This window comes from Sapajus apella, unplaced genomic scaffold, assembly GCF_009761245.1.
Source record: "Sapajus apella isolate SASKATOON/1434 unplaced genomic scaffold, GSC_monkey_1.0 scaffold48, whole genome shotgun sequence".
NCBI classification, from domain to species: Eukaryota; Metazoa; Chordata; class Mammalia; order Primates; family Cebidae; genus Sapajus; species Sapajus apella.
In genome coordinates, this window is record NW_022436988.1 from 16,662,238 (window position 1) to 16,689,128 (window position 26,891).

At 43.1% G+C, this 26,891-nt stretch overlaps 2 protein-coding genes and 1 long non-coding RNA gene across 12 annotated transcripts in view; 2 read left to right on the forward strand and 1 right to left on the reverse strand.

The window, feature by feature from the left end:
* Window positions 1-2,754, forward strand: part of LOC116525783 — a 3,730-nt gene extending 976 nt beyond the window's left edge. Inside the window, exon 2 of the long non-coding RNA XR_004257819.1 lies at window positions 2,296-2,754. This is a non-coding gene — a long non-coding RNA (uncharacterized LOC116525783). The remainder of the gene's footprint in view (window positions 1-2,295) is intronic.
* The window catches only part of HELZ (helicase with zinc finger), a 184,086-nt gene extending 164,086 nt beyond the window's left edge, over window positions 1-20,000 (reverse strand). For 4 of the 10 annotated variants that reach the window (XR_004257816.1, XM_032241947.1, XM_032241945.1 and 1 more), the window contains exons 1-3: window positions 19,347-20,000; window positions 17,988-18,043; window positions 13,602-13,658 (exon numbers count right to left, since the gene is read on the reverse strand). The gene's annotated coding sequence lies outside the window, so the exon portion shown is untranslated. Of the gene's footprint in view, window positions 1-13,362; window positions 13,410-13,601; window positions 13,659-16,127; window positions 16,265-16,707; window positions 17,959-17,987; window positions 18,044-19,346 lie in introns of those variants that run through there. The other 6 variants (XM_032241939.1, XM_032241941.1, XM_032241940.1 and 3 more) reach the window with 6 other exon arrangements.
* On the forward strand, window positions 18,867-21,855 carry LOC116525437 (basic proline-rich protein-like). The gene is made up of 2 exons (XM_032241185.1): window positions 18,867-19,407; window positions 20,032-21,855. The coding sequence occupies exons 1-2, from the start codon at window positions 18,867-18,869 to the stop codon at window positions 20,157-20,159; spliced, it is 669 nt and encodes a 222-aa protein (XP_032097076.1). The 3' UTR covers window positions 20,160-21,855.
* Window positions 21,856-26,891: the final 5,036 nt, after the last annotated feature.

The following is a 26,891-nucleotide window of genomic DNA, read 5'->3' on the forward strand; positions in this document are numbered from 1 at the left end:
ACTGAATGTTCATTGTGTGCCAGATGTTGAAAAGGTTATATGTACATGGCCGGGTGCGGAGGCTCACACCTGTTGTCCTAGTTCTCACAAGGCTGAGGTAGGAGAACTGCTTGAACTCTGGAGGTGGAGGTTGCAGTGAGCCCAGATTGCACCACTGCACTCCAGCCTGGACGACAGAGTGAGACTCTGTCTCAAAAAAAAAAAATTATATAAAATTATATGTACATAATCTAATTTAATCCACACAATGACCCTATAAAGTAGATACTAGATTATTATGATTATCATTCCCATTCACAGATGAGGAAACTGAAGCACAGAGTTAAGTTACTTACCCAGTTACACTATAAACCACAGAGGCAGGATTCAAATCCAGGCAGTCAGACAGCTCCTTTTAGCCACGATAGATTCTGAGCCCACAAGCAACTACGGTTCTAATGCTATTCCAATGGAGTAAAAACTCAAACTCAAGCACTCCCAAAAGCACCAAATGTGACAATATCACCATTTTAATTCTGAAACAGGGTTAAAATAGTTCTGCATTACAAAAAGTACGTCTGTGTTAATAATCACAATGTTAGTGACTGTCATTTAAAAACATGTAAACAGACACACACACACACACACACACCCACCCACCCCCCCCCAAGCCAATTATCTCTTTGGTTAAGCAAAAGTCCTATGTGTCCCAAAACTAAGGAGTACGTTAATTAGTGCCATCTTTCCCTAAAATGGTAACATTTGCATTCTTCCACAAAAGTCAACTTTCACAGAGTATCCCATCCGTAAGTTACTTTTTACCACTTTTATAGAACAGAAACTTGTTCTAAAATTGATCCATCTTAGCAAAATCTGACAAAAGAGCAAAATCGATAAACTTTATCAAAATTAAACATTTTTGTACTATACTATGAAAGATACTGTCAAAAGAATGAAAAGACAAACTAGAGATTGGGAGAAATTTTGTGCAAATCATATATTTGAAAAAGGATTCCAATCCGAACATATAAAGAACTCCCAGCCAGGTGCAGTGGCTCACGCCTGTAATCCCAGCACTTCAGGTGGCCAAGGCAGGCAGATCATGAGGTCAAGAGATCGAGACCACCTTGGCCAACATGGTAAAACCCCATCTCTATAAAAATACAAAAATTAGCCGGGCATGATGGCGCATGCTTGTAATCCCAGCTACTTCGGGAGGCTGGGGCAGGACAATCGCTTGAACCCGGGAGGCGGAGGTTGCAGTGAGCCAAGATCACGCCACTGCACTCCAGCCTGGTGACAGAGTGAGACTCCAACTCAAAAAAAAAAAAAAAAACCTCCCAACACTTAGCAATAAGAAAACTAACCAAATAAAACTGGGCTAAAGATTTCAACAGACACTCCACAAAGAGGCTATAACGATAACAGACGAGCACATAAAAAGATGTTTGATGTCATAAAGCCAGGATTAGATACCACCACATGCCTATTAGAAAGGCTAAATTAAAAATATTGATAACACCAAGTGATGTAAAGTAATTGGAACCCTCATACACTGCTAGTAGGAATATAAAATCATTTAGCCACTCTGGAAAAAGGGTCTGCGGTTTCTTATAAAATCAAATATGCACACTACATTATATGACCCAGCAATCCCCTTTGCCCCTCAGACAGATAGAGAAATGAAAACTATGTTCACACAATGATCTGAACACAAATGTTCATAACAGCTCTATTCATAATTGCTGAAAAGTGGAAACAATTCAAATGTCCTTTAATGAGTGAACAGATAAACAGACCTCTTTGTGAAGTAAAACTACTCAGCAATAAAAAGGAACAAGTGTTCAATATATGCAATAACTTGAAATAATCTCAAAAATATTATGCAATGTAAAAGACCCCAGTCTCAAAAGCTTACATACTGTATCATTCCATTTATAAAATCTTAATCTCAAAAAGTTAAAACTATAGGAATTAAGAACAGATCAGTGGTTGCTAGTGGGTATGGGTTGGGGAGGAGCAACTAGAAAAGAAGAGAAAGAGGGAGTTTTTAGGGTGATGACACTGCCCTGTATCCTGACTGCGGTGATGGCTGCACAAGCTATACATGTATTAAATTAGTAAAACTGTATACCAACAAACATCAATTTTACTATATGCTAATTTTTATAAAATTATAAAAATTATTTTTAAAATATGAATCTGAATGTCTCAGTTGACATGATTTTTTAAAACTAAAAAGGAGATATAGAAGGATAAGTGTGCTGTGAATAAACAGAAAACCCATGCACCTCCCTTTCTGCATATACAGTATAGGTTTTACAGGCAAGAATGGAGTCTCAGAAAGAACCTCTCCAAATGGAACAATGATTGAGCTCACTTGGCACAAAATGTAAAATACTTTTGAAGAATTCCATCATAGCTAGATGGTTGGTCCAGAACCAAAAGTAAATGCTGGAAGAAAAATGAAATCAATCTTTCTACTCCAAACCTCTGTCTGTGACAGTAAAAGAACCACCAGGCCACCTTGAAATCAAGTCATGAAATATACTTTTAGTTTAAAAATCAGTTGTATTCCTCAAATTAGCATCTCTTGTTAATGTAGTTATGGTCTTCTTTGATCTCAAAGACCAATCCTTTGTAATAGACCGACTTTAAGCAAAAGTAAACTGATCAAATAGCAGGATGTCACAGTAGTAAACTAAAATTTCTTCAATCTAAATTCAAGATGATTTCTCCATCTCTGTCTTACACATTTGCCTGTTAGAAAAAAAACTCTACCACATAATTAACTTAGGTGGAATAAATCAGACTGCATTTGAAAAGGTTGTAGAAGACTGATGAGTTATGTTAATTAAACAGCATCACTATCTCCTTCGACAGAAATTACTAACATCCATAACTGGTTCTTAATCAGACCCCAAGATATCTTTACTTATTAGACTATATGCCATGTAAAAGACCCCAGTCTCAAAACAATATATATAAACAATAAAACTTAAAGGACAAATATAATAAAATACATGTTTCTTTATATTACAAAATAAAAATTTAAATCAGAAGAACTACTAGAAAAAATTGTATATCCACATTTTTCAAGTTAGTTATTTGCCATGAATTCTTCTACTTTGCTTTCCTTGTAGAAATTCCATTACTAACCTGAAACTAGAAAGTAAATACACTTTGGGAGGCCCAGACAGGCAGATTGCCTGAGCTCAGGAGTTCGAGACCAGCCTGGGCAACATGGCGAAACTCCGCCTCTATTAAAAATACAAATATTCAGCCAGCCATGGTGGTGGACGCCGTAGACCCAGCCACTTGGGAAGCTAGACACAAGAATCACTTGAACCCGGGAGGCAGAGGTTGCAGTGGCGATCACAACACTGAACTCCGGCCAGGATGGTAGAGTGAGAGTTTGTCCCCCCAAAAAAACGTTTATCGTGACCAAATAAAGAAAAGCCAAATTGACACTTTTTTTTTTTGAGACGGAGTTTCGCTCTTGTTGCCCAGGCTGGAGCGCAGTGGCGCAACCTCCACCTCCCAGGTTCAAGAGATTCTCCTTCCTCAGCCTCCCGAGTAGCTGGGATTACACGTATGTGCCACCATGCCTGGCTAATTTTGTATTTTTAATAGAGACAGGGTTTCTCCATGTTGGTCAGGCTGGTCTCAATCTCCCGACCTCAGGTGATCCACCTGCCTTGGCCTCCCAAAGTGCTGGGATTACAGGCGTGAGCCACCACATCCAGCCAATACATTATTAAAATAACCTAAGTGAGACCTGGTACAGTGGCTCATGCCTGTAATCCCAGCATTTTGAGAGGCCAAGGTGGGCGGATCTCGAGGTCAGGAGTTCGAGACCAGACTGATGAACATGGTGAAACCCCGTCTCCACTAAAAATACAAATATTAGCCAGGTGTGGTGGCATTTGCCTTTAATCCCAGGTACTCAGGAGGCTGAGGCAGGAGAATTGCTCGAACCCAGGAGACAGAGGTTGCAGTGAGCTGACATCGAGCCACCACACTCCACCTGGGTGACAGAGCGAGACTCTGTTTCAAAAATAAATAAATAAAATTTAAAAAAAAAAAAAAAAAAAACCCAAGTGAAGAGGAAGAAAGCATATCAGAATGGGCCCCTCTTCCCCACTGAGTAGCAGGGTCCTGGTGAGCCAGTGGGGCTAAGCTGTATCATGCTTCCTTAGGGAGGAAAAGTATCACTTTAGAGATGGCACAATAACTTTGAAATGCCTATAAAATAATGTCAAAGCTCATTACCAGATATCCAGGCCACCAGTAATCTAGCTACAACCCCAACCCAGGCCCCACGTCCACAGGCCTCTGAGACTCTGATAACATCGATCCCTCTGCCCAGAACATCCTTTCCTCACCTCTCTCTGGACCTAAATCCTACCCAGATTTTAACCAACACTTCAAGATCTATTTCTCTAAGATGCTCTCCTCCCAAAACTAAAATAGCATTACTTTCTACCGAATTATTTGGCCTCTGAGTCATCTATTATCTTGAATTAAATGTATTGTGTAAAATGCCTTTCTGCCCAATACAACTATCTTATAGAGTCCATTTTATACCATCTTTATCCCAATGACAAACATTCAATTTACTAAAACCATTCAATAAATAATTAAATTTCCCAAAGATGACCTAAAATAACCTAAATGCCAAGCATTCCAAGAACTGTCCTGTTTCAAATTCAGTTATCATTAGCATGTCAAGTCCCAAAGAGGCATGTTGTATTACCTTTAAGTTCATCTGCATTTATCCAAAACTGGAATCTATATGGTCCTACAGTATACCCAGGCAAAATATTCTGCAAAGTAGTTTTATTCTCTGTACTGTACTTAATATTCAACCAGACTTGCATTTTTCTCTAAAACATAAAATTGCTGAGTATGCAAGAAGCATTACAAGAGAGACTAAGCCTACAGAGAAGAAAACTAGAAACTAAAATCATCGACCATGGTCTATTTTGAATAATCACTTTCGTAGAGGTAAATTCTCTGAAATTCCAGAATAAATGGAATTTAATATAGTATAAAATGTTTTAAATACGTACAAGAAATATCCTGATGGGCCATCTGCCATCTGTTTTAGTGACTAAGATTAACTAAATTTTCTAAAAATTATATCAACAACTAAAATTGAGATTTTTTTTTCTATCTATTATTTTTCCTGATCCATTTTTCAGGATTTCCAAAAATTCTGGAGCTAGCCTTCTTAGTTTCAAGAATTCCAAATTATTTCTTGAAGAGTTTGAGCCTCTTCCAAATCATTTAACATGCTTATTAATTAAGAAGGATATGAAGAAACAAAACCCCATACTTAAGATGCAAGCAGGCCAGGTGTGGCTCATGCCTGTAATCCCAACACTCTGGGAGGCAGAGGCGGGCAGATCATGAGATCAGGAGTTCGAGATCAGCCCTACCAACATGGTGAAACTGTATCTCTACCAAAACTACAAAAATTAGCCGGGCGTGGTGGCACTTGCTTGTAATCCCAGCTACTTGGGAGGCTGAGGCAGGGAGAATGACTTGGACCCAGGAGGCAGAGGTTGCAGTGGGTCAAGATCACACCACTGCACCACTACACTCCAGCCTGGGCAAGAGAGAAAGAGTCCATCTCAAAAAAAAAAAAAGCAAGCAAATTATGCTAAAAGGCTGACTTCTAGAAAGGTTACTGCTTGCCAAGAAAATTATATTACTATAAAACATTGTCTATCCTTTTTATTTCTTCTTTTCCCTTCCAGATTATCTGTGTAGACACAGAATCACATTACTACTACCACCACTACTATCACAGACCCTTAAAGGCCATCTTCAATTTACCAACAGATTATGTTCTAATGTTGTATTTTCAAATCAGACTTTAAAATTCAGAAAAGAGTTTTCTATACAGTGTTAAAAATAAGGTCACCGAGAAGATTTCAAGTGACAAAAGCAAGTTACAAAATAATATATGTGATATAATATCATTCTGTAAGTAAAAACAAACAGATCATAAAATAATATAGTCCGTCATCTCATTTTTGTAAAACATGTAAATATTGAATATTTTGCATAAGAAAATCGGGAAGGATATGAAACAGTCTAACCATGCAGAAAATATCAGATAAACCCCAAATTGAAGGGCATTCTATTAAATACCTAAATAGTACTCCTCGAAACTGTCATGAAAAACAAAGTATGCGAATATCACAGCCCAAAAAAGACAAAGAAGACAAAACAGCTACATTCATTGCAGGTCTGGATAGATTCTGAAACAGAAAAAGGACATTAGTGGGAAAACTGGTGAAATCCAAATAAAGTCTAAATATTAGTTAATAGAAATGTTCCAACAATGGTTTCGTAGATTTGACAAACATGCCATGGAAACATAAGACGTTAACAATGGGGGAAACTCAGTAAAGAGTTTACAGGAACTCTGACTTACACTTTTAACTTTTCTGTAAATCTAAAATTATTCCAAAATTGAAAGTTCATTACAGGCCAGGTGCGGTGGCTCATGACTGTAATCCCAGCACTCTGGGAGGCCGAGGGGGGAAGAGGGTGTCACCTGAGGTCAGGAGTTCAAGACCAGCCTGGCCAACATGGTGAAACTGTCTCTACTAAAATTACAAAAAATTAGCCACGCGTGGTGGCGGGCACCTGTAATATACTAGCTACTAGGAAGGCTGAGGCAGGAGAAATGCTTGAACTCAGGAGGTAGAGGTTGCAGTGAGCCAAGATCACACCACTGTACTCCAGCCTGGGATACAGAGTGAAACTTCATCTCAAAATTGCCAGGCTGGAAAAAAAAAAAAAAAGTTTATTACAAAAATAAAAGTGGATATCTCTGGGTGGTGCCATTACAGTTTTTTATTCATCTGTATTTTATAATTTTTTTTTCGAGACATACATAGTCTTGCTATGTTACCTAGCTGGAGTGCAGCGGCATGATCTCAGCTCACTGCAACCTCTGCCTCCCAGGTTTAAGTGATTCTCCTGCCATAGCCTCACAAGTAGCTGGAATTACAGGGACGAGCCACCATGTCCGGCTAATTTTTGTATTTTTCTTATAGACAGGGTTTCACCATGTCGGCCAGGCTGGTCTCAAACTCTTGACTTCCTGATCCGCCCGCTTAGGCCTCTCAAAGTGCTGGGATTACAGGCATAAGCCACCGCGCCCAGCCACGTATTTTATAACTTTTAACAAGCAGCAAGTTTCACTGTCATGGAAAACAAAAAGACTTAGTTCCAGAAGACTTAAATTAATTTGCCCAAAGACACAAAATTGAGGCAGCACAGGAATTCTGGAATTAATCCTCTTTCTCTTTACTCTAGACCCCATACAGAGACCTAAGAACATACCCTATTAAACTTTTTGACTCTCCTTACTTGCTAATACACAAAATTTAAGGTCACCAAATTACTTTTGCTTTACCATTTGCTTCACTGTAATTGATGCAGAAGGAGGAAACAGAGGAAACAATACTGAGAGCTGTTGAAGTTGGACAGTGGGTACATGGGGATTGATTACACTCTTCTTTCTGCTTTTGTATGTCTGAAAATGTCCATAATAAAAAACTTTTAATTAAAAAATAACCAGTCTCGCCAACATGGTGAAACTCCGCATACACTAAAAATGCAAAAATTAGCCGGGCATAGTGGTGTGCCCCTGTAATCCCAGCCACCTCGGGAGGCTGAGGTAGGAGAATTGGTTGAACCTGAAAGGCGGAGGCTGCAGTGAGCCGAGATCTTGTCACTGCACTCCAGCTTGGGTGACAGAGCAAGATCCCTTCTCAAAAAAATAAAAATAAAAAATAGGCCAGGCGCGGTGGCTCACGCCTATAATCCTAGCACTTTGGGAGGCCGAGGCGGGTGGATCACGAGGTCAAGAGACCAAGACCATCCTGGTCAACGAGGTGAAATCCCGTCTCTACTAACACAAAAATTAGCTGGGCATGGTGGCAGGTGCCTGTAGTCCCAGCTACTCAGAAGGCTGAGGTAGGAGAATTGCTTGAACTCAGGAGGCAGAGGTTGCGGTGAGTCGAGATCATGCCGCTGCACTCCAGCCTGGGCAACAAGAGCGAAACTCCGTCTCAAAAAAAAAAAAATAAAAATAATAAAATAGGCCGGGTGTGGTGGCTCACGCCTGTAATCCCAGCACTTTGGGAGGCCGAGGCGGGTAGATCACAAGGTCAAGAGATCGAGACCATCCTGGTCAACATGGTGAAACCCCGTCTCTACTAAAACTACAAAAAATTAGCTGGGCATGGTGGCGCATGCCTGTAATCCCAGCTACTCAGGAGGCTGAGGCAGGAGAATTGCCTGAACCCCGGAGGCGGAGGTTGCGGTGAGCCGAGATCGCGCCATTGCACTCCAGCCTGGGTAACGAGCAAAACTCCGTCTCAAAAAAATAAAAATAAAATAAAGTCCTCACTCCCCAACATAACTATGCCACTTCCCACTCTCTGTTGAGCACTGCTGCCTGGGTTAGGAAACACCACAGCTGAGAACCGTCAGCATTTTTCAGTGTGAAGCAGAGAGGAAAGTCATGGACTGGGAATCTTGAAGCTTCCATCTTGGTTCTGCTTTAACTGTGAGACCTCACTGATTCCTCTAACTTTTCAGGGCCCTAAACTTCCTTAGCTGTTGCCCCATTAAATCTCTGAAGTTCCTTGTAGGATTTAAATTCTGATTCCAACTTTCTACAAGCTCCTTAAACTCAACACAATCAAAACCAAATTTGTCTTTATTCTAAACTCCTAAGAGCCATTCTCCCTCGTGACTTACCTATTTTTTTTCCTTAATGTCCCATTCTTCCAGCCACCCAACCGTAAAAACCACAGCCTCATCTCTGACTTGAGTTATAGAACTTAGGGGGCTGATGCCTATAATCCCAGCCCTTTGCCAGGCCTAGGCGGACAGATCACTTGAGGTCAGGAGTTCAAGGCCTGCCTAATCAACCTGGTAAAAACCCCCCCATCTCTACTAAAAATACAAAAATTAGCCGGGAGTGGTAGCAGGTGCCTGTAATCCCAGCTACTCAGGAGGCTGAGGCAGGAGAATTGCTAAAACCCAGGAAGTGGAGATTTCAATGAGCCAAGACAGTGCCACAGCACTCCAGCCTGGGCAACAGAGAGAGACTCCATCTCAAAAAAAAAAAAAGAGACATAGAGAGATAAATAGAACTTTGGGAGGCCAAGATGGGCAGATGGCTTGAGCTCAGGAGTTCAAGATAAGCCTGGGCAACAAGAGGCTGGGGCAGAAAAATCACTTGAACCTGGGAGGCATAGGTTGCATGAGCCAAGATTGAGCCGCTACACTCCAGAAAAAAAAAAAAAGAGACAGATACAGAATTAACTGTTCCCACCCTACCCCATCTAATTAGTCACATCTCTCCATTCAACCTCCAAAATATCTCTTGAATCCCTGTCATGGCCACCAACTCAATTCAGGCGCTCATCACCCTCACTTAGACTACTACTATCAACCCAACTAAAGTCTCTGCCTCTAAATTCTCTTCCCTACAATCCATCATACTGGTCCTTAGTCTGACATTTAAGAACCTCCAAGGCCAAGCATAGTGGCTACGCCTATAATCCCAGCACTTTGGAAGGCCGAGTGCTGCAGGCCAGGAGTTCAAGATAGCCTGGGCAACACAGCAAGACCCCCATCTCTATAAAACATAAAAATAACAAAAAGTTAAATATTAAAAAAAAAAAAAAAAAAAAAAAACTATCCAAAACCCAGTCCTGACCTATTGGCAGTCCCACCCTATATTATGTTCCTTTATGTACCCCAGGACCCAGGTAACTTGGATATGCAATTTCCTCACACCCACATTTCTGACATAACCCCCAGGCTTCCCTCCAGAATGCCCTCTTCCCATTGCTTCTCAGCTTCCTGGTGGTGTGATTTAAATGCCACCCCTTCAGTTGAAGTGTTCCCTCATATCCCCAAGGGGGCATATCACTCCCTCCACTTAATCCCTAAGTACCTTGTATAGCCCCCTTCGATGGCACCTATTAAATTCCTGTTAGTCCTTTCATTTGAGGGTTCCCCATTCTCTCTACAGATGATTAGTTCTTTGTCAAAAGAACGATGCTTCGTTTATCTTTGTATCCCTCAGAACAGAGCTTCTCAAAGGGTGTGCCATGGCACATTAGTATGCCCTGAATGAGTTAAATATGGCCTATGCCAGGGGCGGTGGCTAACGCCTGTAATCCTAGCACTTTGGGAGGCCAAGGTGGGTGGATCACCTAAGGTCAGGAGTTCAAGACCAGCCTGGCCATCATGGTAAAATCCCATCTTTAAAAAACATAAATAAATAAATAAGACGGCCTAGACAGTGGTGGTCTTCTCAGCAATCCAAGCAGCCACAGAGAGACAACAGAAGCCAGAACCCACAAATGGGCAAGTCTCAAGCAGTGTCCTGCTTCAACCCAGCACATACCACCACAATTACTTGAGAACCACTCAGAAGACACTGTGATACAAAGTGGTTCACAGTACATGCCCAATAAATACTTGCTGAACTGAATCCTGAAATAATCCATCTGTTCCCCTTCAACCACTATTCCCAAGATCATTTATCATTTCCACCATATTCTCTTAAGAACAATTTTTACTGACCATGTTATACTAGCCTTACCATTCAAAGCTCACAATAGTTAACTGCATAATAAAGCAACAGCTATCAACAAACAATTCACCATAAAGAGGCTCAAACAGTTAAATTCAACACTATATAACAAAGAAATATAAGTGCCATTTTACACTATTACATTCACAAAAACTTCTGAGGAAAAAATGGGTTTCTGTCCTACATATAGTGAAACAGGTATCTGTTCATATACCTGTTAGGAACGCAAACTGGTGTAACACCTTTGAAAACAGTGTGACAATATATGTGAGGAGTCATACCCTCTAACACAATACTGCACTCCAAAATTTACCCTAAAGATACCATTAGAAAAAATATAACAATATCTACAATGATGTAGATTAAAGTGTTAACTGAAAACCAGCCAGAGAGCAGTATACATATGTAACATAAAAAGACTTAGGCAAATTGTAGCATCACTTGATGAAATTATTTTTGCAGCCTTTCAATAAATAAATTTAAATTATAAAATCTATAAGATGTAAATGTTTCATGATCTAATAAGTTTTTAAAAAACAAACTATAATGTACCATAATTTAAAATGAATAAAAATATGTATATTTTGAAATGAAATGCCAAAAAGAAAATCAACTGTATTAATAACCCAACATATAACAATTTATTTAATATCAATTTATTCAACATTAAGGAAGTTCCACCAAGGACACAAGTCTGATAAAGTCTCAAAAGGAACCCCCCTCCCTTCTACGGCTTACTTTGGCCTTGACTGAGTGTTTTCATACTCTCCTTGGTCATGAGGACCTGTAACTAACCCAGACCCCACTTTTTCAAGGACCAGCAAACTGCTTCAATTGGTCCTGTGATCATCCCTATGAACCAGCAGGAGACAAATCATGCAAAACAAGCATACACTCAAGAAACAAAGAACGTGGCTGGGCATGGTGGCTCATGCCTGTAATCCCAGCACTTTGGGAGGCCACGGCGAGTAGATCACCTAAAGTCAGGAGTTAGAGACCAGCCTGACCAACATGGCAAAGTCTTGGCTATTCGGGAGGCTGAGGCAGGAGAATCGCTTGAACCCAGGAAGCAGAGGTTACAGTGAGCCTAGATCCCACCAGTGCACTCCAGCTTGAGTGACAGAGCAAGACTTCTCTTAAAAAAATTATTTATTAGTTTAACATTTATTTATTACTTTAACAATTTACTTATCACTTTAACAATCAGCAAGTAGTCAGCCCAAGTTTCACTGTAAACCCTAAATATATACAGTATTGCCACGTTAAAGTCTCTGGGATTCTCAAGGCCAACTTGCTGACTTAGCAGTGGACTGTATCAGTTAAAAGGCAGTATGGACTCAGATAAATTAAAGAACGAGGGGCCAAGGAGACCTGAGAACAACTAAAAGCAAAACGTAGATTTTTTTTTTTTTTAACAACAAAAAACAAAAAGTTAAAAAGTCCAGCTTAAACTAGATGAGTAAAAAGTAGCTGGAGATATTCTTTTAAGTCTTACACAGCCAGAGTGCAAAAGGGAGGATGGAAAGTCATTTTATTAAGAGCTGAAGCTAGCTAGCTGGGTACAGTAGCTCACACCTGTAATCCCAGAACTTTGGGAGGCTGAGGCAGGTGGATCACTTGAGGTCAGGAGTTAGAGACCAGCCTGACCAACGTGGTGAAACCTCATCTCTAGTAAAAATACAAAATTAGCCAGGCGTGGTGGCACATGACTATAGTCCCGGCTACTTGGGAGGCTGAGGCAAGAGAGTCACTTGAACCCAGAAGGTAGAGGATGTAATGAGCCAAGATTGCGCCATTGCACTCCAGTCTGGACAACAAGAGCGAAATTCCAACTCAAAAAAAAAAAAAAAAAAAAAGAAAAAGAGCTGAAGCTTTCTGGAGATGAAGATATCTCACAAAAGACAAGTATTGAAAATTCATTAAAAAATTTTAGGACAGGTGCAGTGGCTCACATCTGTAATCCTAGCACTTTGGGAGGCCGAGGGGAGTGGATCACCCGAGGTCAGGAGTTCAAGACCAGCCTGGCCAACATGTAAAACCCCATCTCTGCAAATATACAAAAATTAGCCATGCCTGGTGGCAGATGCCTGTAATCCCAGCTACTTGGGAAGCTGAGGCAGGAGAATCGCTTGAACCCAGGAGGTGGAGGGTGCAAGTCAGTGAGATCACGCCATTGTACTCCAGCCTGGGTAATAAGAACGAAACTCCGTCTCAAAAAAATAACAACAATAATTTTAACTCTGATGCTTCACAAGTACAGTATTAAAAGTCTTCTAATTTACTTCTGTAATATTACCATTTTCTAAGTGTAATAATGAAAGACCAAGATACTGTAGCTGACCAAGAAGATTAATTACTGTGAAATCATAAACACTCAAGACTAAGCTGTCTTTAATTAACAGGCATTTTAGCAAAAGGTAAGTCATCTGAAAGACTAATAGTATGAATAGAGGTAGTACAACCACTAGGAAGAAAAGTTCAACCTTTTGTTTCTATTGATACGTCCTCAGTATTTAGATCTATACAGTCATTCATGACACTACGTAAACAGCAGATAACAAGAAAAACAATTCAATACTTAACCAAGTTCATCAGAGCACAAAGTAATTGCCACTCAAGAATGTTGACACAAAAACTGAAGAATTCTCAAGCTCCAATAGCATGCAGACAAGCTGAGCCCCTATGCAGTTACTCATGGGAAGAGAAGTGGAAGATTAACCTACCCTCACTCTTTTAAAACTAAACTGACAAGGCAGCAGGCAGTCTCTCTGGAATTTGTTCATCATTCAGTCTGTTCCAGAAGAAACCAATTCCGTTAGGATCTGTACCTTCACCTTACCACTGTTTCACTACAGCCCTGTATCACTTCGCCCTGTCCTACCTTATTCTTTCTGGCCATTCTAGCCTAGATTAAGTCTCTTTGTATCTTTCTCAGGCATTATAAAATTCTTTTCTAAATAAAGTTCTCCTAAACCTTACTCACCTGCAGTTCACTGCACTGGGTATCACCCAAATAGCCCATCAGAGCTCTTTATAATTTCTGAAAGACAAAGAAGAAAGTTTGTTTAATACGTAGTAGAAAACACCATTCACCAAGGTATCAGTTCCAAAGTATTTGTATCTAATATTCCCAGCATATGGTCTTTTGGTCCACGGTAGTTCAGTAAAATGTAGCATGACCAGCATTGGACCAAGAGTCTTGAGATAAGCCTCCAAAGATTAAAAAAAAAAAAGCAGCTTGGTTTAATGTTGCTACTTCTGAGCTGCGTGACCTTGAGCAACTCATTTAATTTCTTCAGGCCTAAATTTCCTTATCTGGAAAAGAAGTCACTTAGACTAGCTAGAGAAAGAAGAGCACAGGTTTTCCAGAAAGAACACCAGCTCCACTACTTTAGTGGTCTCGTGATGTTACATTAGTTGAGTCACACTTAAGCCTGAATTTCTTCCTTTGCAAAATGGAAATAACTGTCTTGTGAGTTGTTATAAGAATTAAAGGAGATAATGAGTTATAAAAAGCCTATAGTAAATATACTGTGCAGCTTATCCTAAAATTCAACAGATGGTAATTCATTACCACCATTAACCCCACCAGCTCTAACATTACATGAGTTCAATTCACACATATTTCTTTAAAAGATCAACAAATCAAAACTACCAACCTGACCAAAAAATTAACTGTTTTTGTGTTTCACAATTCAATTACAGTTATCTTTTTTTTTTTTTTTTTTTTTGAGACAGAGTTTCGCTCTTGTTACCCAGGCTGGAGTGCAATGACGCAATCTCGGCTCACAGCAACCTCCGCCTCCTGGGTTCAGGCAATTCTCCTGCCTCAGCCTCCTCAGTAGCTGGGATTACAGGCACGCGCCACCATGCCCAGCTAATTTTTTGTAGTTTTAGTAGAGACGGGGTTTCACCATGTTGACCAGGATGGTCTCGATCTCTTGACCTCATGATCCACCCGCCTCGGCCTCCCAAAGTGCTGGAATTATAGGCGTGAGCCACCGCGCCCGGCCCAATTACAGTTATCTTAAACTGATGGGAGTTTATCATTATTACTTATCACCGAAAACAAGAACAGAATAGTCCCTGCACAACATCTAAACTCTGGTTCAATGGCCATGCCTTTTCTGACTTCTCACCCTACTTCCACACTGCCAGAATATCTCAAGAATAGAGAGGTCTTCCAAAAGCTAAATGACACCCAGCTGTTTACCACAGTCAGCTAAGGGGAGCAGGACTAGAGACAGAGGAAGAAAAACAGAGGCTTTTTATTTTTTTTTTTAAACTTTTTTACTTTACGAGCTTAAGTACTGCTCAAACTTGTTTACCATAAGCATACAGGAGTTTTACATAAAAGTAAAGAGTTTTTTAAAACCATGTTAGTTAAACATATTGCCTACTGACAGGAAGCTCGCATTACAGGACATTTTCATCACAACCAAGAGAATTTCTGCAGAAGAAAGCCAAAAGGCAAATTCAGATGTTCCAAGAACACCTAAAATATGGCACAGAAATGACAAAAATCACAAACATTCACACTTCAGAATAGTTCAGTCGAAAAAGATGCCATGCATTCTTTGAAGAACCTGAGGATGAATCAGTTCTTTTTGTTCAAAGGCAAAATGAATGTATACACTCTGCTTTTACCAAACAACTTCCTGCTCTTACTTGGAGAAATTGACCCAGTACAATTTACAAGAGTAAACAAGTTGGTATGACTGCTGGTATGAAATACTTTCCATTTCTTTTAAACAATTAGAAGTTGACCAAAATGGTTATTACATGTATATATAAGTAACATTCTTCCTGTTACATCTATAGTGGTCTTTTTAAAAAGAGGAATATTAACTTCTAATAGATTCAGGATTACTCAAAACTACCACTTTCCATTTCTTTTAAACAATTAGAAGTTGACCAAAATAGTTATTACATGTATATATAAATAACATTCTTCCTGTTACATCTATAGTGGTCTTTTTAAAAAGAGGAATATTAACTTCTAATAGATTCGGGATTACTCAAAACTATTATCCCAGCCACCCTAAAGGAATAAACCTTCATGTTATATGCTGCTTCTAGCCAGTGCTACAGAAGTAACCCTGACTGCACTCATTAACTGAAATGAATGGTAAGATGGCATGGCATACTCTCTGTTTGTACCACTTTTCTTCTAGAAACATTTCAAAATATTACTTAGAAATCCAATTACATCTGCTTACATCTACATGTACATTCACCTAAGGTTAATGAAAATAAAACCTAAAAAGTTGCTTATAATTTTTTAAGTAGTTCCTCTCCCTCTCTTGGGTAACTATTGTTGATAAACTTGGCCCAAAATCTTCTGCACATTTGAAACAATAGGTAAAGGTCCTTATTTCTCGTATGGGGCCTGTATTTGGATCTCAGGGTCTCTGACAGACAATTATAGAACTAATCTGCATTCAATATTAATGCCAAGCCTATTGCTTAAACGGAAAAAACATGCATCTATAAGATCTGGGCTACTTACTTGTAGGTCCCTCTGCACTATTCTTAGCCTTTCATGAATATGCTGTAGATTTTTTAATTACACAAGGCCCTTTGCAAGTAAAAATGACTTTTCCTGTTGTTTTGGCATCACTCTTCTTCCAGTGAAAACTGGACAGTCTATAAATATATACCAACTTTAAGACAATGTATTTTAATATCTATGGTATTAGAAAAGGAAACTTGTTAACAAATGCAATAATCAAGTTTACCAGCTGATACAAAGGTACTTACTCTCAAAAACTACAGCCTTACCTAAAAATAGTGTCCTAGCTTCCCAGCCAAAAAGGACAGACTAAAAAAGCTATGTCTTTATTCAGCTCAGAGACACAGACTTCTACCTCACCACAACCTTCAATACTATGGCATTTCCCATTTTAGAATACTTTGTGTAACAAGTTGTTTGGTGTCCAACCACTAACTTTACTTTGAAATGAATACTAACACTTCACATAGTCTACGTGTGTGAGAACTGTGGAAAATGTCTTGACACAATTCAGGTCAAACATTAGCCACAAAAAAAAAAAAAAAAAAAAAAAAATTAGCCACACAAGATTACCTACTTCTAAATAGTCCATTCTAGACTACAAATGAACATCTCCATAGGCAAACAGCAGACCAACAGCTCCTTTCCACAGTTATCTGTAGGTTTCAAAAAAAAAAAGGTAAAAAGTTCAAATTGAGAGGTCTAAGGCAGGAATATGCCTGCATCTGCAAAATGAAAATAAGTTTAAAAATCCATATTTGCTCTGCCAAAAATAAAAATTATATGAAGTAAACATAAGCACTGCTGAGTTTCAAATACAAGAAAATGTGGTATGTGCACTTACAAAAGAATCTATATCCATCTTCCTTTTCTTATTTTTTTTAAGACAAAATGTCAATTATATGCCTCAATCTAGAAAAAAAAAAAAAGCACAGTTTATTCTTCTTAAACAGATGTTGTGACAGACATGAAAAATTTGGGAGAGGATTTCAAAATCCAGAAGCCCAGATGTGTGGCGGAAAAAAAATACAGTAACTAATCAACTGACCACAATTACATTTAAGGAAAAAAAAAAAAAAACTGAGTAAAATATTTTAGGTTGAGAAAACTGCTTGTGAAAAATGTAAAAGTAGCAAACTTCTCTTCCTCTCTCTAGCAGAGAAAACCATTCACTAACACTGTATCAATAATATCCTTTAAATCCAAAGCATTACAAATTAGATTAAATAAAGCACTTTGAATTCACACACCAGGTGTGATCAGAACATAATGATAAACTAGTCTTATCCCTAATAAGCTAAACAGATCTCAACACCATCATCTTTATTTCAAAATAATTATTAAAGAAACAAGCACTACTCCATTTTTCAGAAAATAAAAGCTGGAGTAATTGACCCGCCTAATTCTTTCCAATGGAAAGGGTGTACTTTACAAGAGTCCCACAAATCATGGATACACAAAATCCATATAAACAATCACCAGGACTAAATGTACAGAAGGTGACAGACAACCAAAACACAAATAAAATTAAGGCATCCAATTAAAGTTATGCAAGAAAATTTGAATAGGAAAACTATAATTACCTCTGGTGAAGATACTGATCAAGAATAGCTGCAAATAACATTTGGCTCTTAGTAAGTGCCACTGTTTGAGTATGTTAGAGCAACCGAAGAGATTGGTACACTCAACATATTTTTTTCTTTCTAAATCTAGCCCTGCTCACAGACCCATTTGACTGAGTGATATATTTGGAAAACAAAGATGGCCCCACCAAATTACTCAGTTTCAGCCTTACTCCTGCGGATTGATTAAAATAAAGAAGGAAAAAAAGGAAATAATTTTTAACTGCAGTCTCACCTTACACATCTCACCAGCACTGTAGTTCATTAGTGATCAATTACTTCATCCAATTCCTGAGGCAAATAGAAAGATGTGTCTATACAACACCAGTAACAGACATTATCAGTAGCAAACATTTTATCAGCCTTAAGTGAAAGGGCATCTAAATTTGAAATGGAAAAAGTTACAAAAATGGTACAGTGTGTAGCTTTGCGAGTGAGTGTTTTTTTGACCTTAAAACATTTCCTTTCAGTAAGATAAAAGAATAGATTATACCATACTCTTAAAACTAAAAAAACATAATAGAGTTATCTTTTCAACCCGGGCTGACCTTACTTTCAAAATCAGAAAGAAATGAAGGAGAGGAAATTTTATTAATATGCGTTTAAGAAAGAGCAAAATTAAGAACCAACTAGGCAAGACAGACAACTCCTCCTTCCTTCCCCCGCTCCAGGAATCCACTGTCTCTGAAGTTACACTTTATTATATTAATGATTTGCCTGAAAAGTGTAAGTTGTGAGGGAGAAGGAATGACAATTTTTGAACTGCAAACAAAACCTGAGGATCCTGATCCAAGAAGAATCACAGGAGGCTGACTTCCTGCCCTGTCTGAAGGATTCTCAGCAAAGGCTAGGGTGCAGAAGGCTCCAATAATTTGGGGGAGAGGAATCAAAGTTCCCTAGGTAAGACTGCAGTCTCTGAGCCCTTGAAAAGGGTACTGGAGTACTCTCAAGGAATCTCCAGGAAAAGAGAGCCTATCTTTATTTTTGTTGATGTGCTTGTGGGCCAAAGAGCATTTCCAAGGAGGGGGCGGGGAAAGGGGGGAAGAAAGTGAATCTCGGGCCGAAAGCCCTCCGCGGGGGAGGGAGGGAGCGCACCCCTGACCCACTTTTCCCGATGACCCCAGCTCTGGCCCCCGCCCCACCCGGCAGAAGTCCGAGCCCTGAGGGGGGCATCGAGCGGGGCGTGGGAGGCCCGCACGCTCCCCACCCCCAGCCGCGACCCAGAGGAGGGGAACGTGCAGGGAGGCTCGAGTCCCCCTCCCAGAGTGCCCCGGGCCGGAGAAACCTCCTGCAGGCTCCCGGGGCCGGCGTGCAAGGCCCCCTCCCCGGCCAGGGCCCAGGGCGCCGCGGCCCCCAGCGGAGGGGACGGGGACTGAGTAGGGGAAGAAGCTGTAAACAGCCCCAGCGTCCGGGCCTCGCCTCGAAGAGCCCCGCTTCCCAGGCCCCGCCGCGGGCCGCCCCGGCCCACAGCCCGCCCCGGGGCCGCCGCGCCCCGGGACCGGGACACCGGAGGGTAGTCGGGTCCCCTCCCCGGAGGGCTCCGGGAGCTCGCGGAGCGGCCCCAGGAGCAGAGAAGGGGGAAGTCAGGACTTACCTGTCATTACTTTCTACGCCATCTTGGATCCACTTGTCAACGTCCCCACAAAGCATTATGGGTAAGAAAGAGCCTTTAAAGTGACTCCCCCCGGCCCCCGACTCCCGCCTCCCGCCGCCGGCGCCGCCCCCTCCGGCCGCGCCTCCCGCCCGGAAAGTTGCCCCGGGTGGCCCGCCGGCCCCGGCGCCCGCACCCCGGCCCCCACCCCTCCCCCGGGCGGCCGGCATTGAAAATTCACCCGCATTTTTGAAACGTGGCTTTGGGGTTTTCTCTCTTTCTCCTGCCCCGGCCTCCCTGCCCCCACGCCCGGTCTTCTTGACCCGCCGCGCTCCTGCCCGGGCAGACGCCCCGCGTCTGCATTGAATCAGCCCACGGTTTCCCTGCCGCTGGCGGCGCGGAGCTGCTCACGGATTTATTTGTGCGGGTGGATGTGAGCGTTTCTGCTCCTGCGGCCCCGCTTCCAGGAAGCCCGCGGGCAGCCGGGGCGCCTTCAGGGCCCCGCAGACCAGCACCGCACCCGCCGGCCGGAGAGGTGCCTCTGGCCCTGGGAAAGCGCCCCGGGGCCGTCGGGCTCCGGGAACTGGGAGGACGCCGTGTCCCCGAGTCCACCAGCGTCGAAGCACGATTAAAAAAAAAAAAAAAAAAGAATGAGCCAAATGCAACTTTTTACCCCTGGTTTACTCAGCCTCCCGCGGTCTCCTCCTCCCGGCGGGTTACGTGATCCGCGACCCTCTAGATGGAGACCCCTCCCCTAGGAATGTGGCTCCGGGCTCCGCGGATCCCGCCTCGGAGCGTCCGGGCTGCGGACTGTGACTCCGGGGCAGGTAATCAGGGGCGCGGGCCCGGGGCGGGGCGCGGAGGCCGCCTGGGCTCGGGGGAGGGTCCCGGGCGGAGAGCAGGGTGCGCCTGTCCGGATCCACCTGGCGGGTCCCAGTCCGGCGGCAAACTCAGGCGACGGGGCCGGGGGAGAACCCTGGGCGCCGCTCCAGCTAGGGAGGCGGGAGGTGGGGACGCCCGGCGTCTCCGGGCTGCGACCCGCTGCGTTGGAAAGTGCGGGGCTCCTCGGCGCGGGCTGGGGTCTCTGACCCGGGCGAGCACCCCCAGCCTGCCTTCCCCCTGCTGCCGGGCATCCTCTCCCCTCGACACCGCGCCGGCTTTCGGCTGCGCAGGGCGAGCAGAGAGAGCACTGGCCCCGGGCCCTGAGCCGGTAGCCCCCTGTCCCCTGGAGCCCCGGCGTCCAGCCGCCCAGGTCCCCCTTGCGACGGAGATCCGTTGTCACCCTCCGCCCGCGTTCTTCTCAGAACCTCAGGTCCCTGCTTTGCTGTCTTTGGAGGCCTGCTTCAGTTGCTTTTTTTTTTCCCCAAGCAAGTTTTTACAACAAGGAGGTGTCCAAAAGAAAATCCTCCAAGACAGGAATGCTTGCTAATTGTATTCGGTGCAAAATGCTGTTGAACGGCTCTGCATTTAAAAGAAGAACGCACTAAAACCCCCTTTCGGTGCACGGGGAGGGCCTCGACCTTGGGTCTACCCGAGTGTTTTAGGCTCCTCCAGACCCTATCAGCAGCCTCAGGAGGAACCTGGACAGTGGCAGACAGGAGCCCTGCCCCCGGGGAGCCAAAAACTCCACCAGGCAATTGTCCCGGTGTGATGAGAAGAGTGAGGTGTAGACACATTGAGGGATTGGCCCCGGGTCACTCGCGAGGGAGGGAACGAAGTAATGAGTCATTCCCAGCCAAGAACGCTGCGTGCTGGGGAGCAACCTCCCCTGAGTCACCCGCCTCTCAGCTCAGAATGAGTGGAGAAACTGGAGCCTGGAGCCAGGTTCTTAGACTAATCAAAAGTCACAGGGCTAGGATAGGGGGAGGCAGTGCCCCTCCTGCTGGAGAAATGGAATGCTTGGCCCATCTAAAGAAGGCTCCAACTTCTCTTTCCAGGGGGCACCCCGGGTGCTTCTTTTCCAATTCCTCCTTTGTACTTATTTAGCCACTGGTATGCACTGACTCAGTGGTTGTTCAGTTTGCATGGCACCTTTCTGTGTATAGTCTGAGGTTACTATTCGGTTAATGCAAAAGTAATGGCAAAAGCCACAATGACTTTTGCACCAACCTACTATAAGTAAACAGGAAATAAGCTGAGGACAAGGACTGTGCCTCCCAAACACGTTTCTTTGATAGGCAGCTTTTCTTGGCCTTGCATAGGCATCGATCCAAGTAAGTGTTCAGTTTGTGTGGCTGCCTCCAGTGTGCGCATCCAAGCCCAGCCTTGTCAAATACACCCCCTGTTGCCTGAGCTGGGATGGCCCGCCAGCTCGTCTCCCAGCCCCCCCTCTGTACCTACAGTGCATCCTCCACCTGACCAGCCCTGCGACTTTTGCTTAATGTAAATCAGATCAAGACTCCTCTGCTGAAACCTACCAAAGCCTTCTCCATCACACTTGAAATAAAAAACCCAAATTCTCAGGCCAGGCGCCGTGGCTCACGCCTGTAATCCCAGCACTTTGGGAGGCTGAGGCAGGCAGATCACGAGGTCAGTAGAGAGCAGCCTGGCCAATATGGCGAAACCCTGTCTCTACTAAAAACGCAGAAATTAGCCTGGCATTGTGGCCATGCCTGTAGTCCCAGCTACTTGGGAGACTGAGGCAGGAGAATTGCTTGAAGGTGAAGGTTACAGTGAGCCAAGATCACGCCACTGCACTCCAGCCTGGGCGACAGAGCAAGACTATGTCTCAAAAAAAACCCAAATTCTCAACCACGGCCTGCAAACTCCTGTGTGAGGTTGTCCCACCTTCATCATATTTAGATCTCTTCGAAGAGGGCTTTGTGATCCCCTCGCTGGAGCAAGTCGCTCTGAACACCTGACCTGTGTTAGAAGTTCTCTTGTTTATCTGTTAGTTGTTTCTCATGTGCCCCGCCCCTGTTAGAGCATAGGCTCCATCAGGGCACAGGCCCTGTCTGGCTTATTTGCCTCAGTGACTAGACCAGGGCCTGGCACCTACATAGACACTCAGCAAGTTGTTAGTCGAGTACATGACCAAACTTCTCTCAGGGATGGGCATGTTGATGAAAGGGAGTGCTAGAGCATGCAGCAAGATGCTGAGGGCCTTGCCTTAGGTCTCTTCAGTCCACTCTGACCACATGCAGCTAGAGGCAGGCAGACAGGAACAGTGGTGTGGGGAAAACAGGTCCCTTGGCCACCATTGACTTGGCTCAATGCTGATTCTGATCTGATGAACACACACAGCCCCAACTAATCCCTCTGCATCACATCCCTCTTCCTTCCTTCATTTTCTTATTTCTCCTCTACTTCCCACTAACCATGGCTGCTTTTTTTTAAGACGGAGTCTTGCTCTGTTGCCCAAGCCGGACTGCAGTGGCGTGATCTCAGCTTACTGCAGCCTCCACCTCCTGAGTTCAAGCAATTCTCCTGTCTCAGCCTCCTGAGTAGCTGGGATTACGGGCACCCGCCACCACACCCAGCTAATTTTTTGTAATTTTAGTAGAGCCGGGGTTTCACCATCTTGGCCAGGCTGGTCTCGAACTCCTGACTTCATGATCCACCCACCTCAGCCTCCCAAAGTGCTGGGATTACAGGTATGGGCTGCCATACTTGGCCTTTTTTTTTTTTGAGACTGTGTCTTGCTCTGTCGCCGAGGCTGGAGTGCAGCAGCCCAATCTTGGCTTACTGCAACCTCCACTTCCTGGGTTCAAGAGGTTCTCCTGTCTCAGCCTACCAAGTAGCTGGCACCACCATGCCCAGGTAATTTTTGTATTTTTAGTAGAGACAGGATTTCCCCATGTTGACCAGGCTGATCTCAAACTCCTGGCCTCAAGTGATCTACCCACCTCAGCCTCCCAAAGTGCTGGGATAACAGGCATAAGCCACTGCCCCCAGCCACAATGCCTTCATTTTCTGCTGCTTGGAGAGTCGCAAAGCTCAATTCTTGGGTCTTTCTTCTTTTTCACCTATACTCCCTGATCATTTGTTTCAGTCTCAAGGTTTCAAATACCATGTTTACCCTGAGGAAGGAGTCCCCGACCTGGAGCTGAAATCCAGAGCCTTGCCCTGAGCTTCAGACTCTTATCAACATCTTGGCATCTCCACTTGGACATCTTTTAGACATCTCAAAGTCAGCATGTGAAGAACTGAATTCTTTTTTTTTTGAGAGGAAGTCTTTCTCTGTCACCCAGGCTGGAGTGTAGTGGCACGATCTCGACTCACTGCACCCTCTCCCTCCTAGGTTCAAGCGATTCCCCTGCCTCAGCCCCCTGAGTAGCTGGGACTACAGGCGCCTGCCAACACACCCGGCTAATTTTCATATTTTTAGTAGAGACGGGTTTCACCATGTTGATCAGGCTGGTCTTGAACTCCTGACCTCGTGATCTGCCTGCCTTGGCCTCCCAAAGTGCTGGGATTACAGGCATAAGCCACTTCACCCAGACCAAGAACTGAATTCTTGAGCTCCCCACACAAATAATGCTCCATCATGGTCTTCCCCAGCTCCATCACTGGCGACCACATCCTTAAAATTGGCCAGGTTACAACCCCTCCTCTCTCAAATTCCACCATCAATCCATCTGCAAATCCTTCTGAAATATATCCAGATCTGATCGCTTCTTACCACCTCCATCGTTTCCACTCTGGTCCACTCCACTGTGATCTCCTCCCGTTCGCCCACATCCAGTCTCTTCTCAAGGTAACTGGACCTGATAAACTGCAAAGCAAATTGCATCACACCTCTCAGTACAACCTTCTGGCTTCTATTCATCTCGTTCAGGAAAAACTAGAGTCCTACACAGTCAGCCTCACCCTGCTTTGCTCACTCCAGTAAGTTCCTCTCACCATTCTGTTTAAAATTACAGTATTCTTCAACACACACACAAATTCCATATTTCTTCTCATGCTTTACATTTTTTCTCCAAAGCATTTATTGCCTTTGAACATATATAGTTTATTTAGTTTATTATCTGTCTCTCCTCATGTGACAGAGTCAGCTTGCTAATTACCAAATACTCCTGTTTGCTGCTGGGAGCTACATTTGCCGGATGTGCCCTTGCATTTGGCTGGGCCATGTGATTCTTGCCAATGGACATGGAGCAGAAATTGGACTCTGAATGAACACTCAGAAACTGGCTTGGCCAAAACCACCTGCACTGGACTCTAAGTTGAGAAGACAATAGATCTTTTTTTTCTTTTTTATAGACAGTTTCACTCTTTTCGCCTAGGCTGGAGTGCAGTGGTGCAATCTCAGCTCACTGCAACCTCGGCTCCCTGCAACCTCCGCCTCCCGGGTTCAAGTGATTCTCCTGCCTCAGCCTCCCAAGTAGCTGGGACTACAGGCACCCACCACGCCTGACTAATTTTTGTATTATTAGTAGAGACAGGCTTTCACCACATTGGCCAGGCTGGTCTGGAGCTCCTGACCTCAGGTGATCTGCCCGCGTCAGCCTCCAAAAGTGCTGGGATTAGAGGCATGAGCCACCACCCCTGGCAAATAGATCTTTAGGATGTTAATCCACATAGCATCTAGCACCTCAATTACAGTACCTTAGTTACTGTGGCCTACTAGAATGGAAGCTCAGTGAGGGTATGAATGGATGGATGTAGTGCTCATTAATGTCTCCTCTGCTTAGAACAAAGCTTGACATAGTATAAGTACTTAATAAATATTTATTGAATGAGTAAGTGAACAAATGAATGAATGAATTCCCTTTTCTACCATGAATTACAAAAATAAGTGAATGGTTGGAAGGAAGAACACAAAGGAAAAGGATTAAATTGTTTTGGATTTTTTTTTTTTTTTTTTTTTTTTGGTGAAAAGTAGAAACTGGGTTTCTAAGAATCATTGACTGTAAGGCCTTGGTAAAAATAAATAGAATTGCACCTGTAATCCCAGCACTTTGGGAGGCTGAGACTGGCAGATCACTTGAGGTCAGGAGTTCAAGACCAGCCTGGCCATCATGGCTAAACACTGTCTCTACCAAAAATACAAAAATTAGCCAGGTGTGGTGGCAGGCACCTATAACCCCAGCTGCTTGGGAGGCTGAGGCAGGAGAATTGCTTGAACGTGGGAGGTGGAGGTTGCAGTAAGCCAAGACTGTGCCACTGCACTCCAGCCTGATCGGCAGAGTGAGACTCCATCTCAAAAAAAAAAAAAAGTAAATTGAATCCGATTCTTTAAGTTTTGTTCTGCCCCATATTCACCTTTCCTTCTCTTTTTCTTCCTTCCACTTTCTACCACCACCATCTCTATTCCACGCAAGTCCTCCTCACTCCTCCCTTCTTCTTCCCTTTCTCTGATGGGCTGTCTTCTGTTTTTCCTCCCACTTAATCTAACAAGAATTCACTGCTTATTAATTTCAGACACTTTGAATGCTTAGCCAAGATTTCTGCTCCAAGTCATTTAAAATATACTACAGGGAGATAACATGGGTTTAAAAATACAACAAAATGTTGGCTGGGCGCAGTAGCTCACGCCTATAATTCCAGCACTTTGGGAGGCTGAGGCAGGCGGCTCATCTGAGGTCAGGAGTTTGAGACCAGCCTAACCATCATGGGGAAATCCCATCTCTACTAAAAATACAAAATTAGCTGGATGTGATGGCAGGCACCCATAATCCTAGCTACCCAGAGGCTGAAGCAGGAATATCACATGAACCTGGGAGGCAGAGGTTGCAGTGAGTTGAGATCACACCATTGCACTTCAGCCTAGAAAACAAGTGAAACTCTGTCTCAAAATATATCGATATATATAATATATATAATAAATATATATTATATATAAATGTATATATAATAAATAATATATGTAAATATATATACTATATATATATATATATATATATATAAAACAAAATGTTAAGTCCTTGGATTCTAACATTCCTCTTCTACTTTTAATTTTTTTTCCCTTTTTTTTTTTTCTGAGACAGAGTCTTGCTCTGCCACCCAGGCTGGAGTGCAATAGAGCCATCTTGGCTCACTGCAACCTCTGCCTTCCAGGTTCAAGCGATTCTCCTGCCTCAGCCTCCCAAGTAGCTGGGATTACAGGCATCCGCCACCACACCCAGCTAATTTTTTTTTTTTTTTTTTTTTTTTTGTATTTTTAGTAGAGGCGGGGTTTCACCATGTTGGCCAGGCTGGTCTCAAACTCCTGACCACGTGATCCACCCACCTCAGCTTTCCAAAGTGCTGGGATTACAGGTGTGAGCCACCACGCCCGGCCTCCTCTTCTACTTTTAGGCCCACTTCATTTCTACTGGAGGTATAGCAAAGAAGTGATGGCGGACAGGATGATGCAGGCTAACCCCGCCATTGAGGACAGCGAAAACAAAATAGACCACATTTTTGAAGACATCTGCTTGAACACAGCTGGGTAAAAAGAGTGAAAAGCTACCAACAGTAGACAGAAAAGGAAGGTGATTCTAACATTGGGGGTCCTTTTGCCCTAGGGACGTTTGCTTTTAACAGATCAACTGAGCAAGTATCAGCAAACATTTTATGTAAAGGGCCATATAGTAAACTTTTTTTTTTTTTTTTTTTTTTTTTTTT

Excerpts from the sequence above, each read along its gene's own strand:
- LOC116525437 (XM_032241185.1), top strand. The coding sequence starts at position 18,867 with ATGACCCCAGCTCTGGCCCCCGCCCCACCCGGCAGAAGTCCGAGCCCT. Across the intron at positions 19,408-20,031 it reads GTCCCCACAAAGCATTATGG|CCTCCCGCGGTCTCCTCCTC; the intron begins GTAAGAAAGAGC and ends TGGTTTACTCAG.